Raw genomic sequence first — 24,390 nt, forward strand, 5'->3', positions numbered from 1 at the left:
CTGGATAAATGCAGCACCAACAAGGCTCAGTCCAACACCCAGCAGCCTGCTTGATAGGAAACACTTCGAGTGTTGTTTTGGTTGACAATCAAAACTCAGCGGCAGTATATGGCATCTACAAGAGTGCCGAAAATACTAGAGTATTACAAAATACATAGTAATAGAACACTTGGGAAGCATTGAGAATAGGACAAAGTCATCCTGTGTTTAAGAAAGGAAAATCATGCTTAATAAATTTATTGGAGATTTTGAGAATGCAAATAGTAGAATAGACAAGGGAGAACCTGCGGCTGTGATGTTTGTTTTTTTTTCACCAGGGACACAGCCTGAAGATATAGGGCACACTCAAAGCAGAGTTCACCTGTGGAATTCTTTATGCCAAAAAGCTGTGGAGGCCAAGTCACTGTATTTGAGCAGGAGATAGATAAACTTTTAAATTTTTACAGTGTCTGGTTGTGAGGAGAAGGTGGGAATACGGCATTGCAAGAGAGGATCAGCCTTGATTCTGCTGAATAGCATATTGGCTGACTGTTGCTCCTAGTTTTTAAGATGCAGAAATTCACCAAAGCTCTCTTGACAGCATTTTCCAAACCCACAGCCACTCTCATTTAAAAGAACAAGGATAGTAGAAACACCTGAATATTATCACATGCATGTTCCTCTCCAAGCCCCACAGAATCTGGACTTGAAAATATATTGCTGTTAATTCAGTATCACTGGGTCAAAATCTTTTGGAACTCCCTCCCTAACAGTATTGTGTGCCTGCTTACACTGAATGAACTTAAAAGTTCGAGAAGGGAACTCACTATCATCTTCTCAAAGGCAAACTAGAGTGGAAAATAAATGCTAGCTCAGATCAAAACACGCTTATCTCATAAATTAATAAATTCCCTCAGATAGATGTTAGGGATTCCATGGCATGAATTGGACAACTTTTGGTTTGCTTCTGCAAAAGTCCTGAGGATATGATAACTACATATAATAAATTGATTTAGCTGTATAACATGTGAAGATAGTGCAGGGATCTTGGGACTGTGCTGCTCTAGAAAAAAGAAGAGGGAAGATTTGATACTTTAAGAATCATGTGGAGTCTACACCGAAAAGACAGGGAGAAATCTCCTGCACATAAAAGAATCAGGAGCCATTGGGCACAGTTTGTGTTTTGCAAAAAAAGTTGCAGTGTGAGATAATCACTTTTTCAGTGTCAAAATTGCTCTAATGGCCGATTATAGATACATTGGGCTGACTGGCCTCCTGTATTATTGATTCCCCTGCCTAGAAAGAAGGTATGTACCATCAGATGTAATTTCACAAATGCTTTGTAGAACTGAAGCAAAACATTCTCCCTTTATGTTCAATTCCTCTTTTGATAAAGGATAACAACCTATTAACTGCCTTGATTGTGCATGTTAACTTTATGACCCATGCAGCAGAACACCTAAATTTCTTTGCCTCTGAGAATTTCATTTAAAATAATTCTCTGCATTTCTGTTTTTCCTGCCAAAGTAAACAATTTCATACTTTCTAATATGATATTCCATCTGCCAAATATTTGTCCACTCTCAATCAGTCTATATCTATCTACAACTTCTTCACAACGTACTTTCTTAAGCATCTTGCTAGAGTCTGTGAATTTAGCTGCCATGCCTTCTCTCCCCTCATCTAAGTCATGAATATAAATTGTAAATGTTAAGACTCAGCATAGGCTCCAGCACAGATTCCTGTGCATTCCACCCATCACCTGCCAATCCGACAAAGACCCTTTGTGTACTCTGCATCAGCCAACCAATCTTCTATTCGTGCTAATAATTTATGCCCTAAATCACAAGCTTCTATTTTCCACAATATTCTTTGTGGCATCTGTTAAAAATACCTTCTGGAAATCCAACTGTAGTATGTCTACAGGATTTTTTATCCACAGTGCATGCTACTCTTCAAAGACCTTGAATAAATTGGTTTAGAATGATATCTGTTTGCCAAAACAATGGCAGCTATCCTGAGGAAGGGTCACCGGACCCAAAATGTTAACTGTTTTCTTCTCCACAGATGTTGCCAGACCTGCTGAAATTTTCCAGCAAGTTTGTTTTATTTTTGTTTCTCCAATGGTGACTATTTCAGGTTATCTAGAGCTTTTGTCAGTGTAGAGCTATAATCTCTTTAATGGTCATTCCAAAAGCTTCACCAATGACAGATGTCAAGCTGACTGGTCCATTTGTTTTTCTGTTTTCTACCACTTTTCCATCTCGAATAGAGAATTTTCCTGACAATTTCCACTAACTCCAGTTTTTTTCCCCTCTGGTTCCTAGATGCTGTACTTAGTCAAATGTACCTCAGTGTTGAAGGCTAGAGAACTTTTGTCCATGTTTTGACCAAGATTGTAATGAAGTCTGGACATAAGTCTTTGAGGAGTGCTAACTGAGTGCCAGTGCACAGGTTTTGATAAGCAGGTGTTTTTGATGGAATGTTCAGTATCCCTTCCATCACTCATTTATCAGACTAAAAGCTAATCTTGTATCTTAGTCACAATTGCTGGTGAATATTTAAATCTGATAAATACTTCAGTTTGGTAGAAAGTTGAATTGTTGACAAAGAAATTTGTGCAAAGTTAAGCATTCTAGAAGGAAGTTCAGCAATGGAGATATTTTTGTGAATAGAGGGAATAGTGAGGTCAGGAATGCTAATAGTAACAAATTGCCTTTGTATAGCATTTTAACATTGAACAGTGTTCTTAAGCACTTCAAAAGCCGGAAGTAACATACATCTAGAACCAAAGAGATACAAGTGGTATGACTGATATTCTGTTGAAAGAGGTGATTTTTTTAAGGGTGATTTTTGAAGGAGAAAGCATTGGAAGGGTCTAGAAATGGATAGGTTATGGAACAAGTTGATTATGGTAGTCGTTAGATTTGGAGGCAAAAATGAAAGAAAGCTATGGAATCTTATAGATCTGGAAAAGATTTAAAATTTAAAGACCGGATTTAAACATAAATTAGACTTTTAAATTTGAGGCACTGAAAAAACCAAGAGGCAAGAATGGATTAGGGATAGTCAACATGGCTTTGTGCTTGGGGAAATCATGTATCACTAACTTGATTGAATTTTTTTTGAAGAAATAACACAGAGGATTGATGAGAGCAGGGTGATGGACATGATCAATATAGACATTAGTAAGGTTCTTCATGGTAGACTTGCTAGCAAGGTTAGATCACATGGAATACAGGAGAACTAGCTATTTGGATACTGAACTGACTTGAAGGTAGAAGATAGGTGGTGGAGGGTTGCTTTTCAGTTTGTGGGGCCTTTGATTAGGCATGTACTACAAGGATCAGTGTAGGGATCACCGCTTTTCATCATTTATATAAATGATTTGGATGTGAACGTACAAAGTTTGGTTAGTTTGCAGATGATACCAAAATAGGAGGTGAAGCGGAGAGTGAAGGTTACCTCCGAGTACAACGGGGCCTTGATCAGATGGGCCAGTGGGACGCGGAGTGGCAGATAGACTTTAATTTGGATATACATGAGGTACTGCATTTTGGAAAGGGAAATCAGAGCAGGACTTAAATATTTAATGGTAAGGTCCTGGGAAGTGTTGCTGAACAAAGATACCTTAGAGTGCAGCTCCATAGTTTCATGCAAGTGGAGCCTTAAGTAGGTAGGATAGTGAAGAAGGCATTTGATATGCTTGCCTTTCTTGGTCAGTGCATTGAGTTTAGGAGCTGGGAGATCATGTTGTGGCTGTACAGGACATCGGTTTGGCTACTTTTTTGGAGTATTGCATGCAATTCTGGTCTCCCTCCTATAGGAAGGATGTTGCAAAACTTGAAAGGGTTCTGAAAAGATTTACAAGCGTGTTGGCAAGTTTAGAGGGTTTGAGCTCTTGAGAGGCTGAATAGACTGGGGCTATTGTCCCTGGACTGTTGTAGACTGAGGGGTGACCTTTATAGAGGTTTATAAAATTGAGGGGCATGGACAGGGTAAATAGACACAGCCTTTTCCCTCGGGCAGGGGATTCCAAAACTAGAGGCCATATGTTTGAGGTGAGAAGAGAGAGATTTAAGAGACATAAGGGGCAACTTTTTCACACAGGGCGTCCCACTGGCCCATCTGATCAAGGCCCCGTTGTACTCGGAGGTAACCTTCACTCTCCGCTTCACCTCCTATTTTGGTATCATCTGCAATGTGTTTGGAATAAGTTGCCAGAAGAAGTGATGGGGGGGTGGTATAATCATAACATTTAAAGGCATCTGGCTGGGTGCATGAACAGGGAGAGTTTAAAGGGATATGGGCCAAATGCTGGCAAATGGGACTAGATTAATTTTGGATAATAAAATGTGAGGCTGGATGAACATTATCTTGGAATCTCCAGCATCTGCAGTTCCCATTATCTCAGATTAATTTTGGATATTGGTCCAACTTGTCCATGCTGACCAGAAGGGTCTGTTTCTATGCTGTGCTGCTCTGACTTAATTGTCACAAGTATAAGAGTGATGGCTGAGCAGAACTTGGAGTGACATAGAATACAAGCAGGAAGGTGTTGCAAGAAGTGAAGTTTATGGATGATGGAAGAATATTGAAGTCCTCATGTTTAGGGTTGTGTAGGTATGGATGAGGATTTGATATCAGGTGGGCAACAAAAAAGTACAGAGTATAGGGGCCCAAATTGTAGATGTTTAGTGTTGGGTCAGTTTTAATATAAAAGCTGGAGTAGACATTAAACCAGCCCCCACCTGTTGGTTCAAAAATATCAATGCTGATAAACTTAACCATTAACTGAATGTAAATGTTCCTCTGAGAAACCGAAATAATTTAAATTTTCTTTGGCTGAATAGGAAGGTTAGAACACTCTCTCAAATCGTTTTCATCCATCACCCTTGTGCTCACCGACATAACATTGGCCCTCAGTAAAAGGATGACTCCTTTTAAAATTCTCATTTTGAGATCAGATCCTCTTGTTGTCGTGCATTTGTAGAAAATAGCTGTGACAGCTCCGCTGAGAGCAAAGCTGTGCAAATAACTCAATGGGTAGGGATATTGTGTGTTTGGGGGAAGTGGAATGAAGAAGAGTTGTATTCAAAATGGGGGAAGGTGTTCATGCCTGAAGTTGTTAAATTCAAATGTTGAGTCCTGAAAGCTATTCAGTGCTTCAGCATAAGATGAGCTGCTGTTCCTTCAGCTTGCATTAGGTTTCACGAGAGCATTGCCTAGGACAGAAACATTAATGTCAGAGCAACATGGTGTACTGAAATAGCAAGCAACAAGAAGGTCATTGTTATGGACCAGAATGTAAGTGTTCCTGCAAAATGTAACCCAGCTGTGTACGATCATGCCAATGTAGACATTGTGAGCACTGTATACAGTAGATTAGATTTGTAGGGCTACCTATTTTCTACTGTTAATACCTTAACAGCTATTCTGCATCTGTCTCTACTACCATTAGCATGAGCTTTGGGCAGCCTCATCATCTGTCTCACTTGCTTCTCCTCTCCCGTTTGTCAATAGCATGAAATCGACAATTCCCAGTGACCTTCAATTCAGAAGTGCTGTATGGGACTCAACATGTTAAATGCTTCTCACTCCACAAGCTGTCAAACCTGCTGAGTTTCACCGGCACTTTTTTAATTTCATGTTGCCAGAATTTGTCACACTTTGTAAATATGCTGGCAAATAAAAACAGTGTATACCTAACTATTTAAGTAATTGCTAACTTTTTTATGAAACTGAAAATGCCAGCCAAAAGACTTCAAATTTAGAGCTTTTCGTTGTTTCCTGCAATTTTCATCTTAGTCAGTTTGACTGTAGGGTCTAGTAATATCTTGGGGTAATTGTCAATTTATCTGGATTTTGTGCATTGCTAAATGATGTAAATATAATCTTTGTTTAGCTGATGCAATGAGCATTTTCCATCAAATTTGAGCAATGTTTAAAAGACGTGACATAAGTTGCGTTGTTTTTCAGCTCTTCCTAGTCAATTTCTTCCCTTGGCATTAAAACCTTGTTTTGAGTATTGTTCCGTGGGCACCTCCATATGCGTAATTCATTGAACAGCTGCTACAGTGAGTGTCAGTAGATTGTGGGCAGCCAGATTCTGTCCTTTCCTCATCCATTCTTCTACTTTCAGCATGGGTCATGGGATAGTGATCCAGATCAGCCATCGGAGCTGAATTTTTCCTTCCTTAACCCAGGTGACTTCAGGCCAATTGGTGTCCCTACTTCCCCTTCAGCTGATATTGATTTATTCAGCTAATCTCAAAGATGATCATGGTATATCTGGTACTGTGACTAACTGGATAAATTTTGGTGAATTAAGTTGTATTGTTTTGAGAAATATTTTCAAATAAGCTGAATGATCAAATAATTTGATAGAAATCAACAGTTTGGAAGCAGACACTGCAAGTATGAGGGAGCAGAAGGATACAGATTCTTGGAAAACAGACAACAGGTTTGGATAGAGGATCTGGATCGGCGCGGGCTTAGAGGGCCGAAGGGCCTGCTCCTGTACTGTAATTTTCTTTGTTCTATGACAAAAATACCTAATTATTTTGCAATACACTTTCATATTATTCATGATATTTAGGTTTGTTGAATGATGAAAACTTTTCCAAATGTAAAAAGGGAGTCAAAGTGATCAATTGTGCTCGAGGAGGTATCATTGATGAGGAAGCATTACTTCGGGCATTGGAATCTGGACAGTGTGGTGGTGCAGGACTGGATGTATTTGAAGAGGTACAAAGGCAATTCAATATATAATTTCTTTCATTACAATTGTTGAAGTGTATATTGCTTGAATTTTGTTTCTCTCCTGCACCCAGTAATGTATAACAATTTTCAAACTTTAAATTTATTTATTGTAATTGCATTTATATTGCTTTACATCAACTTAATGCTTCTGTGAATTTCTTTTTGAAGTGTACTTACTCTTGTTATGTAGTTCTGGTTAACTTTGTTGCGTGTTTTTCTTGTGCAAAGATGTTTTTGGATATTGAGTGAAATAGGGATAATGCAAAAAGGTGAAGTTAAGGTAGAGGATCTGCTATAATCTCATTGAACATCAAAACAGCTTTTGGAGGATCATATGGCCTACTCCAACTTTTATCTTGTTTGTAGCCTTACATACCATTTAACCAAGATAATAAAATGTGAGGCTGGATGAACGCAGCAGGCCAAGCAGCATCTCAGGAGCACAAAAGCTGACGTTTCGGGCCTAGACCCTTCATCAGAGAGGATGAAGGGTCTAGGCCCGAAACGTCAGCTTTTGTGCTCCTGAGATGCTGCTTGGCCTGCTGTGTTCATCCAGCCTCACATTTTATTATCTTGGAATTCTCCAGCATCTGCAGTTCCCATTATCTCTGATACCATTTAACCATTTCCTTCTCTTACTGGAGGAATGTCAAGTTGAATATCAGCATTTCTGCTTGTACTACATAAGCTTGACTAATTTTCCTGAGCAATTGCTGTTCACACATGTAGAGAATCCAAAGGGACACACCTGCTGGGGTTGGAAGATGAAGGTGCCTCAGGAAGAGCATTAGTGCAGCATTTAGAAAATGAGAAAAGTGAACTAAGTGCTTTAAGATCTGATAGGAGCCTTCATGTAGGGCCAATTTCAAACTGAGACATAAAATGTCAGTATCTATGGCTTAAGGGGAATTGTTCTCCTTCAGGGCCCTTTCCCTACAATTAGGATGCCAGTGTTAACTCCATTGAAACAAAAACAAATTGCTGCAAAACCTCAGATCTAGCAGCATCTATGGGGAGAAAGCACAGTTAATGTTTCTGGTCTAGTGACCCTTCTTCAGAACCCATCTTCAGCAAATTCTGCATTCCTTTCTGATTTCCAGCATTCGCATTGTTTTTCCCCCCCAACTTCAGCGAAAGCAACCTGTACCACACTTACGAATAATTATACCTGGGTTCTTTCTGAATTGTATGGTTCAGCTAGCGATGAGGCAAATGTGCCAGAAACAACTAATAAAAAAAAAATTAAATGCACAGAAGCAGCAGTTTGAATATAATAACAAGCAATTTGCTATCGATATCAAAGTTAGTGAAATCTTGCTACCTAACTGTCATTGATTATTTACTTTATCTCACACATTCCGAACTTAAAATGTAGAAGTGTTTTTTGTTTTAGCCTTTGTCAGAACTTGATTTAAAATGGACGATGTAAACACGCTATGATAACTGTGGGAACCTGGAATGTATCCAAACCGATCTGATGTGTTGAGTTCCATTATAAAAGGTTATGTAAATATGTCCACAACAACTATAATTTGTCCCAGATAATTTCTAAGCCCTTGCAGCAGCTGTTTTGGAATACAACTGTGCCATAATATACTTTATTCTTGGGGTCAGGATATTTATCCCTGGTGAAATTTGAAATTTATGTACTGTATCAAATTAAGAAAAGAGAATTAATTGTTATGTTGGAATCTGGTATGTTTTCAGGTCTGTTTTTGAAAAGCTAAGGCTACAAAAGTGAAGCCACAGGTAGATAGTTCATTGATACTCTGGCCCTGAGTGTTGTTTTGCTTCCAAAATAGTCTCTGCAGCATGTGCACATGATTCTGGTGTGAACCACTCCAGATGCCGTTACGATGACGGCTTTAGTGAATGTTCAGTCAGCATCTGTTGAAAGCATACAGAACTTAAGATTATAATGCTAGTAGCATGTAATGCTGATTTGAAACCTGTGCTGCCTCTTGAGAAGTTCAGTGCTCAGATCAGAATCAGAACCAGGGCACTACTTAGTTTGCTGGTGACATTTAGAGAAAGTCAGAATGTATGAAACCTTATGGAATGAGCAGAGTGAACATTCATAGTCGGAAAGTTTCAGTGCAAGTCTGGATGGTTCAGCATTAATATGTGCTTACTTGGGTGGCACTGGAATGTCTGGAGAGGCAGCTAGTGTTGACACAAGCAGGGGATGAATGCTCTGCCCATTTGAAGAGAGTCATTGAAGAAGGTAACAATGCAATCAGAAAAACCAGTTTTTAAACTTGCTGAAATGGGATTGTTTTTCTTTTGAAAACTTGTATTCCAGAGAGTGCTTTTCACAGGAGAAGATGCTACAAAAAATGGCCTTACAGTTTGGTTTTGTGGGAATGCTGCAGGAGATTCAATTTTTAAACACTTAATGGCATACAGGTCCAAGAGCAAGGATGTTGAGGCATTACGCCAAGGAGCATCTGCAGGACATTTAGCAAGCTAATAAGAAAGCTTGAATTACAGACCCACTGCTCCAGGAATGGTTCTGTCCATATATCATCCCCACCTTCTGAAGGGGTTCTGAAGAAGAGCCATACCAGACACTCAATGTTACCTCGCTTCTCTATCCACTGATGCTGCCAGACTCCTGCTCTGAGTTTCTCTGGCAGTCTGCATTTTTGTCATCCCTGCAAGAAGGGCATATTGTGAGAAAGCTTAAACGTACCTTCAAGATATTGCATTGGTTGAATAATTGCCTAGGTCATCTGATCAGCCTTAATGAAGTCTATGAAAATGTGAATGTGAAGGTGCTTTTCCTGCCACACAACACCATCTCCTCATTGAGAGATAGTAAGAACTGTCTGCTGGAGTCACATAATAAAGTGCGGAGCTGGAGGAATACAGCAGGCCAGGCAGCATCAGAGGAGCAGGAAAGTTGACGTTTTGGGTCGGGACCCTTCAGAAATTCCCGAAATGTCAACTTTCCTGCTCCTCTGATGCTACCTGGCCTGCTGTGCTCCTGCAGCTTCACACTGTTAGCAATTTCATCATTGCTCATGAATCAGAGTATCAGCAGCCTTCAAGGCCCAGTAACTTCACTGTACTTTGTTTAAACTCAGCAAGGCAAAAAATAGTGTGCCATCACTGAGGGAATTTTGACGTGGCCACAATATCCTCAACAGCATGGACAATATTGCTAACGATTGGAGTAAAATCACATCAATATGCCTGAACAGTGTGCGGCAGAAATTGTGGTCCAAGTTTGTCAGTGGCTACAAAAAGCCTTTGTGTTGCCCCTGAAGTTCAAATTAAAATCTTGACCTTGCCAAGAGAAGCTGGCTTTGATGAAGCTGATGTGAGGAATTCTTTGCATTCCATGGACAGGAATTGTTAAACGAGATCTCAGTGCAGTTCAGGAATTAACATGCTAAAGAGGAAGGCATGTGCTGAAACACCACCCATGCAAGTTTTGTCGAAGAGACAACTGTCAACACCTTTCCAATCGTTCGTGAGATTATGAATGTGCTCAAGTTCTGAACAAATTGCCACAGGGCTATCACTTGTGATGAAGATTTATATACACTATTATTGTTGCTTGGGAAATTGGTTCTAAAGTGGAGGAAAATTGATAATGGCTTGGCTTAGTTCTGAGGAAGGGTCGCCGGACCTGAAACATTAACCGATTTCTCTTTACTGCTGCCAGACCTGTTGAGCTTTTCCAGCAACTTCTGTGTTTCTTTTAGAATTGACTTGTTTGGTTTCAGGCAGCCAGAAAATCATGGCGAATTTCAAACAAAAAGGTACTTTCAGGAAGTCATGTGACTTTAGATAAAGGAACAGCAAGCAACAAGGGAAGATAATTCCAGGATATTTGTTGACTTTAATTTTTACAAGCCAAAGAGCAAGAAGGAAGCTTAGATATGGGTACATTTAGAGAGAAGTTGTATTTCTCACTATTCTTCTTTTATCAGTCCGACCGTTCTAATGTTGCTTTAAAGAAAACCATAAACACAAGGCTACAGAGGTGATAGAGAGGAAGACAACCTCTAAAGCTATGGAGGATAAGGTTAAGGAACGTATGTAGCAAGTGAGCTGAGTTACTAGCTAATTTAAGGGCCTTCGCAGAAAATATCATCAATTGAATGCAGAAATTGCTGACAGCTCTGCCAGCTGAACAAGGAATTATAGTGTGGAGATGACCCTTCAATGAGGTTTGAGTAATGTTGCTTTGATAAAAGGATCAAATCTTTCTGATATTTGTAACAAGATTGTTTTGAATAGTTTGTGTTTTCATTTTACAGAATAAACCTTTTTATTCTTTTTGTTTAAAGTACATCAACAGCTTTTTGTAAATGTACTCAGTGACTGACCTCCGTGGTAAACAATAGGTAAAATCAAGGCCAGGTCACACCCTGGGATTCGACTTGTCTCGTATTCCCATCAGTTGGGATCATAACACATCTTGTCAAGTCACCCATAATATCTTCTATTCAATTTTTCTCACATTTCACGTATAGACTTCAACCATTCATCTGGTAGTACTGAACTTCAGCGCTGATAAAACACATTCTGTCAGTGTTTTGACTTCCAGTCATCAAGACAATTTTACAAGAAATATCAAAGTAAAAGGAAAACAACATTTTATCCTGCGCAATAACTAAGTTCTAAAATGTGAGGCTGGATGAACACAGCAGGCCCAGCAGCATCTCAGGAGCACAAAAGCTGATGTTTCGGGCCTAGACCCTTCATCAGAGAGGAAGGGTCAAGGCCCGAAACGTCAGCTTTTGTGCTCCTGAGATGCTGCTGGGCCTGCTGTGTTCATCCAGCCTCACACTTTATTATCTTGGATTCTCCAGCATCTGCAGTTCCCATTATCACCAATAACTAAGTTCTGATTTATTGGCAAGTGGGCTCTGATTGGTAGAAGTGTTTCAATAAGGAATGCACCAGTTGTTGATGACTGACAGTTTTTTTTTTGCCAAACTTTGTCTAAATTTTAATCAAGAGATTACCTTTGATTAGGCCTGGCATTGCCTTGAGAAATGAACCAGAGAATGGCTGTCACCTATTTTGGTAAGTTGAAACAGGCACGATGTGCATATGATCTTTTTGTCTGTAAGGAATAGAGACCTGTGTTAATATGTAGTTGCCAGCATTTACAAGTGCTCCAAACTCAGGCTGACTGACAATCCTAAGTTAGTTGTTGGCATAATTCTTCACACACCTGGAATTATGTAGCCCATGATGTTATTTTGTTTGCAGAATCTGATCTAATCTGAGTTTTGCAAGCTTAGGCTGGTTGGGAACTGTCAGCACCTTACTTGCAAAGAGACAGGACAATATACTGTTTGATACAATCTGCCAGTCTTTGGGATATACAGCTTACATATCTAGCAACAAAGTTCATATACCATATTATTTATTTGTGACTTGATTGCTTGAAGGACCATCCTGTTAGTGGCGCTTCTTCTATTGAGCAGAACTTTTATCGTATGCAGTCTTTGCAGGGTGGGGGATTGTCTTATTTTTAAGGAACGTAGTCAGAATACTGTTTTCAAACACAAAATAGTGAATATTGGATTTTTTTGTATTTTAAATACACGTATGAAATGCCTTCTTTTGGCTTCTACTAATCAGAGTTCACTTGCCAACCGGTCACCACATTAACTTAGCAATACTATACACTTTATAAAGAATAATCTAGATATAATTAATTTCTAGACATTTTCTTAAAATAATAAAAGCATAATACTGCAGATTCTGGAAATCTGAAATAAACACAATGCTAGAGAAACCCAGCAGGTCTGGCAGCACCTGTGGAAGAGGAAGTCAAGAACCAGGATCTTGTCACACCAGTAGGATCACATCCATCAGAAAACAAACTTCTGGGGAGGCCTTCTCTGTGGGGTGGAGATCTGAAAGAACTAAGTGCCTTTCAGGAATTTAGGTGGCCACCGTAAGGCTTTTCACAATTGCCTTCACCAAAGGTGTTAATCCTTCCTGTGCAATGCTGCAAACTAATCAAAGGCTAGTGGCTCGTCATTGCCATTAATTCAGATTGAAGCGGTGACAGCTGGTGGACGTGCACCTACTATAGGTCCAGGTTCATTATGGAATCACAGGCCCATGAGGAGTGAAGACTGAACAGTTTTTAGGGGAGAGGATTGCCTGTGCCATTCTGCTTGAAAGGGGCTAATTTGGAGATAATATATGGTGTTGATTTTCCCAATTATTTTAGTGTCTAAATTCTTCATTTGTAAATTGAAGATCATTCTGTCATGTCAGCATGACGTGTTTGTAAGCAAACTAACATCCTTTTAAAGGGATAGAAACAGGTTTGAGGAAGATGCTTTGCAGAAGCTTTTGATCACATTTGTGCTGTCACTTTGTCCCAAACAAGCATTAATTTAAAGTCTTCAAATTGAAGACAATAGCTAGGTGGTGTTTCTGAATTGGAGAGTGCAACATCTGCTTAAATGCTGTGGATGAAGATACAATTAGTTATTCCTTGTTGCATAAAAATTTTATCAAATCTTGTCTCCCCTGCATCTCACAGCAAATTACTTCTTCATTTGTCTTAGTATCTTTTTAGTATTAGTGGTGATGCCAGTGTTCTCTCTAATTGTGTGGCTGTGCAGCTGTTCTGAGTGTGTCAGTGCCATTCACAGCATTGACTTCCAGATGTAGCTTCTGCACATGGATCTGAGATCCAAGCAGATGAAAATACAATTGGCTGGAACACAGGTTGTCACCAATAGTTGCATTTTTCTGGGGAAAGCTGCATTTTTTTCTCTGCTCCAAACTACTGTGTATCTTTAGCAGTTAACCTGTGTAGAGGATCACATCTTGAAAAAATAGGCAAGAAGTTTCCTGTATGCTGCTTGAAACCAACAAAAGGCATTTTGTAAACATTAACTTGGTGCATATTTGCCATAGAACTGAATGAAAAGAAAAGGCAAAGTTTTATATATAAAACAGCTTTTAAAAAAATTCTATAGATATTGCATGACTTAAATTGCATCCAAGAAAAATGTTTACAATATGCTAAAACTGAGAATTGCTGGCAACATTCGATGTTATTTTATTCTAAATTACGTGTTCCCATTGTTATCTGAATTAAGGTTGTAAATGTTTGTTTTCAGTTGCAGTGAATACTGCTTTGCTTTCTGTAGCACAGATAACAATTTTCAGTGGTTTTTAACCATCAAAAATGCAAATCAAGAATCCTGCAGTTCTCATTTTAAAGTTTGGTATTTTATGTTCTTGCTGTCAGGAACCACCCAAGAATCTTTCTCTAGTGAAACATCCAAATGTAGTCAGTTGTCCACATCTAGGTGCCAGCACCTATGAAGCCCAAAGACGCTGTGGAAAGGACATTGCAACTCAAATTGTGGACATGGTCACGGGCAAGTCATTAGTTGGAGTGGTATGTAGCATTGCTGCTATGTTATTTAAGCACTTTAATCAGGAAAATTATCTTGTAAAACTGAATGGAAAACATGCAAATGTCTTGCAATAAATGTCATTCAATAAAAGTATTTACATCAAGAGCAGCATAAAGGTTTACAGGTTTATTTTATCTGTAAGCAAAGCAACTACATAGAGAAAGTTATTGCAAACAGTTGGAAGTATTATAAAATATTTGAACTTTATTCTGAAACTTAATGTTTTAGCCTTTTGTTTTATCTTGTGAGTTGGTATTACTTTATTTTTAATGTTAGAATTGACATTTTTCTGTGTCCTTTGTTAGATTAATGCCCAGGCTCTTAGCCATGCTATTACCCCTGAAACCAAACCCTGGATCCAGCTTGGGGAAGCACTAGGTTTGGTGGCAAAAGCATGTACTGGACAAGGAGATGGTAAAATCAAAGCACAAGTTACAACACTAGGTAAGAGACATGATTTGGAACAATATTGTCAGAAACCCCTTTTTCGATAAGAACTTTGCACCCTTTTAGCCGAACTATGTGGTCATGGTTGATGTTAGTGTAATGACATTAGTGTTAAAAGGGAGTTGATCTATGAAATGACCTAGCTATAAGTAGTCCTTTAAGTCTGACTTGTACTTTTCTGACTCCTAACCTGAATCCAGAATATAAGCACACTGATTTTGGGATCCAGGATGCCAAATGTGGTGTTCCCCTAAAAAAATTTTGTACTGGTCATAGCTGACCCTAAACTTTGCTGTATCTGAAGCAATCACCTACTGTTAAATTTGCCCAGTAACAACAAGTTTTCGGTTTAAAAAAAACAGTGCAGATTCCTGGATGATTGGTTTTCTAATTTGTATTGTGCGGAATAATCCGATATATTTTCCCTTACAGACTTCCTCTTTTGCTATCTTGACTCCACTTCCAGGGCTTGGCAAAAGAAAACTAATATGAGGCCTTTGGCTGTTTGACTTGCAAATTTAAGTTAAATACTAACATTGTTGACATTGGAGCAGAAAGATAATTGGCTGTACCCAAATTGAGAGTCACAGCAGAAGGCATAAAAACAAAACAATGACTTTTAAAAGAATATGATTATTATTATGGTTTTTTTCCTGTAACCTTTAAGGCTCATTCTTGAAGAATGCTGGGAACTGTGTTGCCACAGCTGTGGTAGTAGGATTGCTTAAAGGAGACTTCGAAAACCATGTCAATCTCATCAATGCATCCCTGTTCGCAAAAGAAGCAGGACTGGATGTAAGTTGGATATTTCATCCTTCTCATGAAAATAATGCCTGTTCTCTTACCTGTTTTTAATTAAAGTTGTTAGAAGTTCATAATAAGAACCTTTTGCATTTACCGTCCATTTGGCAATGAATTGTGTGTTCTTGGTCAGAAAAGCTATTTTCTAAACATCATACTGAACTAGTAGAATTTTTGTATGTTTCTGGAGTGCATCTTCACACACCAGTTTACTGAAGTACCAGTTGCTACTTGAAAACTTAGATACACTGACCTTTCATGATGTGTGCTATTTGCTTGGATTTGCCATGATCTAGCACATGATGCAGATTAAAAGAAAACAAATTACTTAAGATGCTGGAGATTTGAAACGGAGTGCTGGCAAATACAACTGATTTGGTGACTGGACTCCATGTTTAGCTGATATTAAAATGTGAGGCTGGATGAACACAGCAGGCCCAGCAGCATCTCAGGAGCACAAAAGCTCCTGAGATGCTGCTGGGCCTGCTGTGTTCATCCAGCCTCACATTTTATTATCTTTGGATTCTCCAGCATCTGCAGTTCCCATTATCACTCATCCATGTTTAGCTGTTTTTCTTTTCTCTCTACTGATGCTGCCAGACCTGCTGAATTTCTCCAGCACTTTCTGGTTTTGATTTTTTTAATGCAACTTAAAGAGCAGGCTCTCCTGTGCCAGCAACTACTTAACACTGACATGCATCAAACTTGACAAATTGAAGAGGAGCTTTTCTTGTTGCTTCTAAGGTAGATTTATGTCCACATTTTGGCTTAATTTTCTAACAAGTTGGTGTAGAAGGCATTTTAACCAGTGGTTCAGGTTGTATTCTGAATAGAATCATCAAAAAATACATAGCACTTTGACAACTAGCCAAATGCGCATGCTCCATGCCTTTTGCTAAAGCATGATGTATTGCTACTATCGTAGTTGCTATGTGTGGCAATAAACATTTTATGCACTGCAAGCAAAGGTGTTGACCAATTGTGTTCACAATCTAACCATTTAACCTCACTGAATGGAAACTTGGAGAACCTTGGATATTTGTTTGGATGAATTCCTCTTTCCAGTGTGTGTCCTTTTTTCTGAGCTTGCAGAAACAGCTATATTTGCACATCAGGGAATGGGTGGGTTGCCTAAAATTTAAAGCATCTTTCCATGCAAGCTGTTGTTTTCAAAGTATAACTTTGTTATTTCCTCTCTCGTTCTCCAATTGCCTTAGGTTCTCAGAGGTCAGCAGCAATATCTAGACTCTGCGTCATCCATTCATACAGTAGAAAGTACATTTCAAACATCCAGGCTTCTACTGCAATCTCACTTAGTGAAGCAGAGAACATAACTGAAAAGAAACAAGTGATGGTGAACTGGAAAATATGCAGTCCATTGGCTAAAGGTTCAGCTTGAAGTTTCCAGAAACTCTCAAGCCCAAGATTAGATTTTAGAGGGCTAGGTTACAAATGTGTTCTGTGGTAAAGCATCAGCACATGTTTGCAATATGCAGAGTTTTGGGATAACTGTAGAAGAGTCCAAGGCCACAAGTGTGCATTACTGTATTTTTTCCTATCCACTTTGCAGCCCATTGTTTATTTCCTCTCCAGAATGATGTGTATTATCAGGTGAAGGTATTGAGTGTATCTGCAAATAATGGTTACTTTGTCTTACAATGCTGGCTGATGATTAACTTGAGTAAAACCATTTTGTATTTATGTAGCACTTTTGATATCAGGACTGGAGGCCACATATCTTGGTCAGAAGGATAGGTTTAAGGAGCATCTTAAAGAAGGAAAGAAAGACTGAGAAGCCAAGAGCTTTAGTGAAGTAGCTGAAGGCACGGCCGTTAATGGTAGGACAGTTAGGCAGACAAGTGATTAATTCCTTTATATAATCATCTTGTGTGTGTCTCATTTGAATTGTCTGCCTTCTCCTACTTGTTTCATGGCAATGTTGCTTATAGGATAAAATAAGGCTGTGATAACGGAATAAATAATATTGGGCGTTTTAACAAGTTTCATTCTGTTTCTTCTGACTGAGTAGATGGGCTTCTGACATGGGAGTCATTAGAGAAAATAAGGAAGAACAGAACATTAAATTACACAACAGTAGCTCAACCTGCAAGGTAATACAGTTGTGGTTCATTATAAGTTATGAAAGAGCCATTGCATCTTTCATTTAGGCTTTAGCAAGTTGTAGTGTATAACACCTCATTATCTCTGTAGGTGGGTCAGATGATTTGTTGGATTATAAGTGCTCAAGTCAGTTCACAAACCACTATTTTCACTTGCTGTACAACATTAGTAGCACTTTGGCATCAAATTTCATCACCTGTGCTAAATACAAAGAAATGTTTCATTACATTACATAAAACTGCCTGCTATACACATGGAGATATTTAAATTTCTGCTTTTGGTTTTGAAATGCATCAAACCTGAAATATTCAGAAGAGAAAATAACTTGAAGTTATTTAGTCTTTAATGTAATTTGTACTTGAAGCTTCTGCTCATCTTACTAAGTAGAAAACTCACTTGCTGTCTGAAGGGTCTAGGCCCGAAACGTCAGCTTTTGTGCTCCTGAGATGCTGCTTGGCCTGCTGTGTTCATCCAACTTCACACTTTGTTATCTCAGGAAACTCACTTGAATTGGGATAAAATCCCACTGGACCTTATGCCAATTCTAGGGTGACATTAAAGTGCTGCTGCATTGTTGGAGGTGTGGTCTTTTGAATGCAGTACTGAAACAAGGGTTCTGTTCATCTGCTGGACAGAAAAGATCTTGTGGAAGAATTTGAGTAAGAACAGTGCTTTTCTGGTGCCCCTTGCCAACCTTCCCAATTATGTATCACTACCAAAATGAGTTTACCTTTGACTTTTGTGTAACTTGCTGCTTGGGGGATCTTTGCAAATTGGCTCCTTTTTTGTTTGCCTACAAAATAGGGATCATAATTGATCATAAAAAATTTCATGATGTTAATCAGCATGTTACGTATGTGATCTTCCTTGCAGATAACTACTAAGCACAGCGATTCAACTCCAGAATTTTCAACTGATGAATGTGCACTTGAAATTTCAACTTCTGGTGCCTCCCATAAACTTGTGGGCTCTGTACAAGCAGGCGTTCCTGTGCTACTGGAAATTGATGGAGCAGTGTTTGGAAAAGTAGTTCCCCTCAAGGGAAACCTATTGATTTACAAATCTGCACAAAATCTTCACAATTTGGCTTCTGTTGTGGGTAAGTAATGCAGCTACTACTTATACGGAATTTCTCTTATTGCCTTTTGACATTTCAGCATTTACATTTATCCACGTTTGTTTTCATTCATTCCTCTTAACATTGATTAATTCACAAGTTTTCTTATGATGCAAGATTAGGTTAGATTGAGTAGTGGGGATGATGCAAAGAGGCTTCAAGATGATTTCGACTAGTTGAGTAAATGTCTGGCTGATGCATTATAACCTGAGTAATTGTGAATTTTCCGACTTCAGGAAGAAGAAATCATGGCAGAAAATTATTTAGATTGGGAAATGTTGATCCATAAAGGGATCCGGAAGTTCTTGTACTAAAGTCACTGAAAACAAATTTGCAGATGTGGCAAGCAGTCAGGAAGAGAAGTGATATTTTGGGCTTCTTTATTGCAAGAGGACTGGAGTACAAAGAGCAAAGAAATCTTTGTAGGTACAGGACCTTTGGTGAGATCAAACCTGGAATATTGTATGCAGTATTTTGGCCTCCTTTTACATTAGTGTGCAGTGATGGTTCACCAGGCTGATTGCTGTGATGACGGCATTGTCATATGAAGAGACGTTGCTTTGACGAGGCCTGTATTCACTGGAGTTTATAAGAGTGAGAGGAGATGTCACTGAAATGTATGTAATTCTGTCAGATTTGGACAGACTGGGTGCAGGTATGATGTTCTCCCTGACTTGGGTGCTTTAGAACAAGATGCCACATTCTTAGGATGTAGAGGGTAAGCCCATTTAGGACTGAGATGAGGAGAAATTTTTTCAGTCACAGGGTGGTAACCCTGTGGAATTCTGTATCACATTAGGCTGTGGAGACCATGTGAGTGAATACGTATTTAAGAAGAAAGCAAAAATTCTAGACACTAAAGGTGTCAAGGGGTTTGAGGAGAGCATGGAAATGGCACTGAGATGGTGCTGCAGAATCAATAGGCTAAATGACCTATTCCTGCCCTTATTTTCTACACTTCAGTGTTAACGTATGGCAGTATAATAAAAACATTTGCTCCATTAGAGTTCAATTTCAACTATCCTGCCTAAGTAGAAACAGAGTACTGAAAGTATTCAGGTCAGGCACCATTTTCCACGACTGGCTTAAGTGAAAGTTTTTCACTTGCTCACTAATGACCATTGATCTGAAACATATACCTTGTTTCTTTCTCATAGGTGTTGCCGGAACCTGGTATTACTAGTGTTAATTCTGAAACTTGCAGGTGCTAGAAATTTGCGTTTATATTATCCTTGTTGGAGTCACAAGTGGAGTATGTTGAGGGCTGAATCAGCATTATGTTAAAATGCTGGACGCTTGGCGATTTGGACAGAGACTAGCAAAGTTGAATTGGTTATGATATTCTCTGGCATGAACAATGTTCAGTGTTTTCAGCACGTGTTCATTCAGGGCTATTTTCAGGTTCACAGTTGACCTGCTTTATATGCTGCTACATTGCTGTTCTTCGAAAATTTGGGACATAATCACTTTTTACACTTATGTTTTTTAAAAGTCTAATCTTTGCATTTCTGGGCCCACATCTGAAGCTGGGGCCTTCAGAAGTAGTCATAGAGATATACAGCATTGAAATGGACCCTGCAGTCCAAGTCCTCCATGCCAACCATTTATCTTAAATTAATCTAGTCCCATTAGCCAGCATCTGGCCCAAATACCTCCAAACCCTCCTATCCAAAAACCCGTGTAGATGCCTTTTTAAATGTTCTGTTTGTACCAGCCTCTCCCACCACCTCTGGCAGCTCATTGCAAATGTGCACCACCCTTTGTGTGGAAAAAGTTGCCCCTTAGGCCCCTTTTTAAATCTTTTCCCTCTCTTCTTAAACCAATGCCCTCTAGTTTTGGACTTCCCTACCCTGAGGGAAGACCTTGACGATTCATCCTATCCATGCCCCTCATGATGTTATAAACTTTAAGCTCCAGGGAAAATATCCCCAGCATATTCAGCCTCCTCCTAATCGCTCAAACCCTCCAATCCTGGCAACATCTTTATAAATCTTTTCTAAACCCTTTTCAAGTTTCAGTATATCCTTCCTGTAGCAGGGAGACCAGAATTGAATTCAGTATTCCTCACGAATGTCCTTCCTCTAAAGATAGGGAGAGGAAAGGCAATGAAGGGATTAGAAGACAAGAATGAGAATGTTAAAATGAATGTTTTGGTAAACTGGGAGCCAGCAACCATCTGTGTGATGAAATAGTAAGGCATGATGCGACTGTTTTTTTGGATGAGGAGCAGGCCATGGGATGTGAAGGATGGACAGCTAACCATGATTGCATTGCAATGTTTGAGCCTTGAGGTGATGAACACTTGGAAAGTCTTTCAGAAGCAAATGGAGAACTTCAAACAAGTGATGTTACAAAAGCAGAAGGAGCGATTCTTTGTGGAGATAATTATGGGTTCAGTAGATCAAGACTGCATCAAAGAAAACTCCAAGATGCAAACGGTCTAGTTTAGCTTAAGGCAGGGGTATGAAATCAATGGTTAGGAAGCATAGCAAAAAGAGATGTGCAACATATCTATAATGCAACTGAGTCCTCAGTGTAGGACAGTCCGGTGAAGGCAAGCCATGCCTCTTTTTTTAGAGCAGTAACTGCCATAAGCAATAAGTTAAAACGTTTATTAACATAAATGGCGCAGAACAACAGTAGGACATTTAATCAGCTTTGCAGCATATTCATGACTGAAAGAGAGTCACTTAAGTGGATAGAGGAATGGCTGATGAGGTAAGTAAATAAGGTGTAGGGGGCGACACAGTTCGTAGATAGCACATTGGACATGGCAGCAGGGTAGTTAGGGTGGCAGGGTGAATGAGTGAGTGGTTGAGAGGTGATGCTAGGGAGTTGTTGGGTCAGGGATGGAGGTATTCAGGAGCCTATCTGGAACCAAACAGAGCAGGTCAGTCAAGAGCAGCGAGGGGAGGCAGCAGATGTCTGGTCCAGGACATTTTGGAGTGCACGACCCAGTAAAGCCAGGTCTGGAGCAGTTGGGGGATATCTGTATGGAATTAGGGAAGATTTGGGCAGTTTTCCCCTTTTGAAAGTCAGAACTGTTCACTCATTTTACTGTCTGAAATGGACACTGTCTTTTAACCAGTTCAGTCAAAAAATACACATCTTGCAAATTTCCATATGTTCCAATTAGAACTGTTTAGACTTGGAGGTTCAATTTCAGCTTTCTCAGGTAGTGAGTCTCATTTAGCTTCCTTGGGGTTTCAGTATTATGTATTTGATATTATATTACTATTCCCTATTCCATGGATTTCATAATTTTACTTCGGTAAAATATTTGACCAAACTTCCCTGAAAGAGAGGTGCCTGTTATGGCCTGGCATTTATTCCCCTCTTTTTATCCACTCCCCATTTTTAAAAAAAATCATTTATAATTGAGCTATGTATGATTTAAATAGGACCCTGTGCTTCTAAAAAAGAAAGTCATGAACTCGACGTTTGCTCCAGTCCTTGAGCTAATGATCTAAGCCAGAAGTTCAATGTCGTACTGTATTTTTGGAAATGCCATATCTTGGATGTTAATTTGAGCCTATATCTATCGTCAGGGGAATTTAAAAGATACCATAGCCAAGTTTTGATGAGCAGAATTCTCTGACCTAGCGAACACAATCTTTCAACTGACCCCACTAAAATAGATCAACAGATCATTCCATTCGCTTACTGTTTTGTTGGAACTTGTCCACTATCTGACTGTGGCATTTCAGACAACAGCATAGATCAAAAAGTAAATCATTGGCTGTACAATACTTAAGGATATCTTGAGCATATGAAAGGCACAGTGTGAGTACGATACTTCTGGACATACTACAGTTTTTCACCACTTGTAATGCATTACATAACACCAGTGTATAATTGGCTGATATCCATATGAACACATTGTATAAATTTTAACATACCACAGGGCAAAAAGTCGAGTTCAAAATTATAATTTTATGAGAACACAAGAAAAGGAAAAGGTTGTTCAGTCCCTTGATCCTGTTCCACCATTCAGAGATCATGGCTGATCTGTGGCCTAATTCCATATACCTGCATTTGGCCCTTATCCCTTAATACTACTACTTAATTAAATTGTATCTACCTTGTATTTAAAGTTAACAACTAAGCCTGCATCCACTGCTGTTTGTGGAAGAGAGTTCCAAGCGTCTACCGCCCTTTGTTTGTAAAAGTACTTCCTAACATGTCTCTGAAGGGTATCTTTCCTCCTCTCTCTCTCTCTCTCTCTCTCTCTCTCTCTCTCTCTCTCTCTCTCTCTCTCTCTCTCTCCCCCCCTCCCTCTCTCTCTCTCTCTCTCTCTCTCTCTCTGTCTCTCTCTCTCTCTCTCTCTCTCTCTCTCTCTCTCTCTCTCTCTCTCTCTGTCTCTCTCTTCCCCCCCCCCCCCCCCCCAGTTCTAGAATCCCCAACCAATGGAAATAGTTTATCTACTGTATCTTGTCTGATATCGAGTGCAAGTCTGATAAAGCATCTTGGTAGTCAGCACTCTCCTGGATGAGATGTTAAAGTGCAGGTTGGACATAAAAATTTCATGACACTGTCTGTAAGAAGCACAGAAAACTTGATTTCTTGGTTATTACCTTTTCCATCATTCAACATCATTAAACATTTTAACTGAACATTTTGTTTATTGGTGTTTGCAAGACTGTTGTGCACAGATTGGCAGTTGCATTCCACGACATTAGAATAGTAGACCACATTTTAGCAGTACAATGGTAATGCACTATAATGATCAGAATCTTACAATTGCTTCATGACTGCAACTACCTAAAAAAGGAGATTTTAAAACTTGTTTCAGGTAAGGTTGTGTGCTAACCCCCATACTACCATCAACTAACTGACAGTGGCTGTTCACCTCACGAGCTATCAACTGCCTCATGGTGAGAGTATTAAATTATAACCAGATCGGAAACTCTTTAACCTCTCTGTGCCATACCTAAATTAACCACTTTAGTGATATATAAAAGCAGCAGTTTGCTGCTGACTGTAATGTCATTACTCACACTGCATTTTGCAGAACAATCTCAGTCTTCAGTCTTGCATACTTGAACTTCAGCCCACCCTTGAATGTCTAAAACTTGTCCACAAGCTGCATGCTTTGACTCCAAATGCCTTAGTAATACCATAGAGAAGGCAAATGAAGTCAGTCCTGCCTACTGGATACCGCTATCTGTAGTATGCCATGCATCATGTTCCCAATGATATACGCATTGCAATTTGGTCTATTCAGTCACTTAGAGCCAATGTAGGAACATGCAGCCTTCAGTAGACATCCTTTGAATCAAGGGACAACCAGTCATAACCGTGGCTGTGAAGTTCCTGGGAACATCCTGAGGAAATGAAAGATGTTATGTGAATTGAGATTTTTTTAAAGTTATTTTCAGAATATTTTCCACTTATCCATTACAGTTTTCTGTTAATGTTCAGCCAATGCAGACAATATTTTTGTGGACGCACAGGCCTTTTTGTCTCAAATGAGAAACTTTGTTGAGCACTTTGAAAGTTTAAGAAAGCTACATAAACTGGATTACCTTCATTTAATCGCTAAGGTGCCTTTTCAGAGTTCTATTAAGTTGGTAGGGAATGATTTGGTATTTATAAACAAGCTAACTGTTCTCTATAATAACAAAGTGTGAAGCTGGAGAATCTGAAGAAGGGTCCTGACCCTAAACATCAGCTTTCCTGTTCCTGTGCTGCTGCCTGGCCTGCTGTGTTCCTCCAGCTCCACAATTTGTTATCTCTGAATTCCAGCATCTG

The 24,390-nt window shown here is 39.3% G+C and overlaps 1 protein-coding gene across 2 annotated transcripts in view; it reads left to right on the forward strand.

Moving 5' to 3' along the window:
* Positions 1 to 24,390, forward strand: part of phgdh (phosphoglycerate dehydrogenase) — a 51,706-nt gene that overhangs the window by 24,671 nt on the left and 2,645 nt on the right. For both annotated transcript variants that reach the window (XM_048534380.2, XM_048534379.2), the window contains 5 exons: positions 6,578 to 6,726; positions 13,982 to 14,134; positions 14,459 to 14,597; positions 15,268 to 15,395; positions 18,396 to 18,621. In XM_048534380.2, the coding sequence (XP_048390337.1) occupies positions 6,578 to 6,726; positions 13,982 to 14,134; positions 14,459 to 14,597; positions 15,268 to 15,395; positions 18,396 to 18,621 (795 nt within the window). The remainder of the gene's footprint in view (positions 1 to 6,577; positions 6,727 to 13,981; positions 14,135 to 14,458; positions 14,598 to 15,267; positions 15,396 to 18,395; positions 18,622 to 24,390) is intronic.

The sequence above is a fragment of the Stegostoma tigrinum genome, chromosome 7, assembly GCF_030684315.1.
Source record: "Stegostoma tigrinum isolate sSteTig4 chromosome 7, sSteTig4.hap1, whole genome shotgun sequence".
NCBI classification, from domain to species: domain Eukaryota; kingdom Metazoa; phylum Chordata; class Chondrichthyes; order Orectolobiformes; family Stegostomatidae; genus Stegostoma; species Stegostoma tigrinum.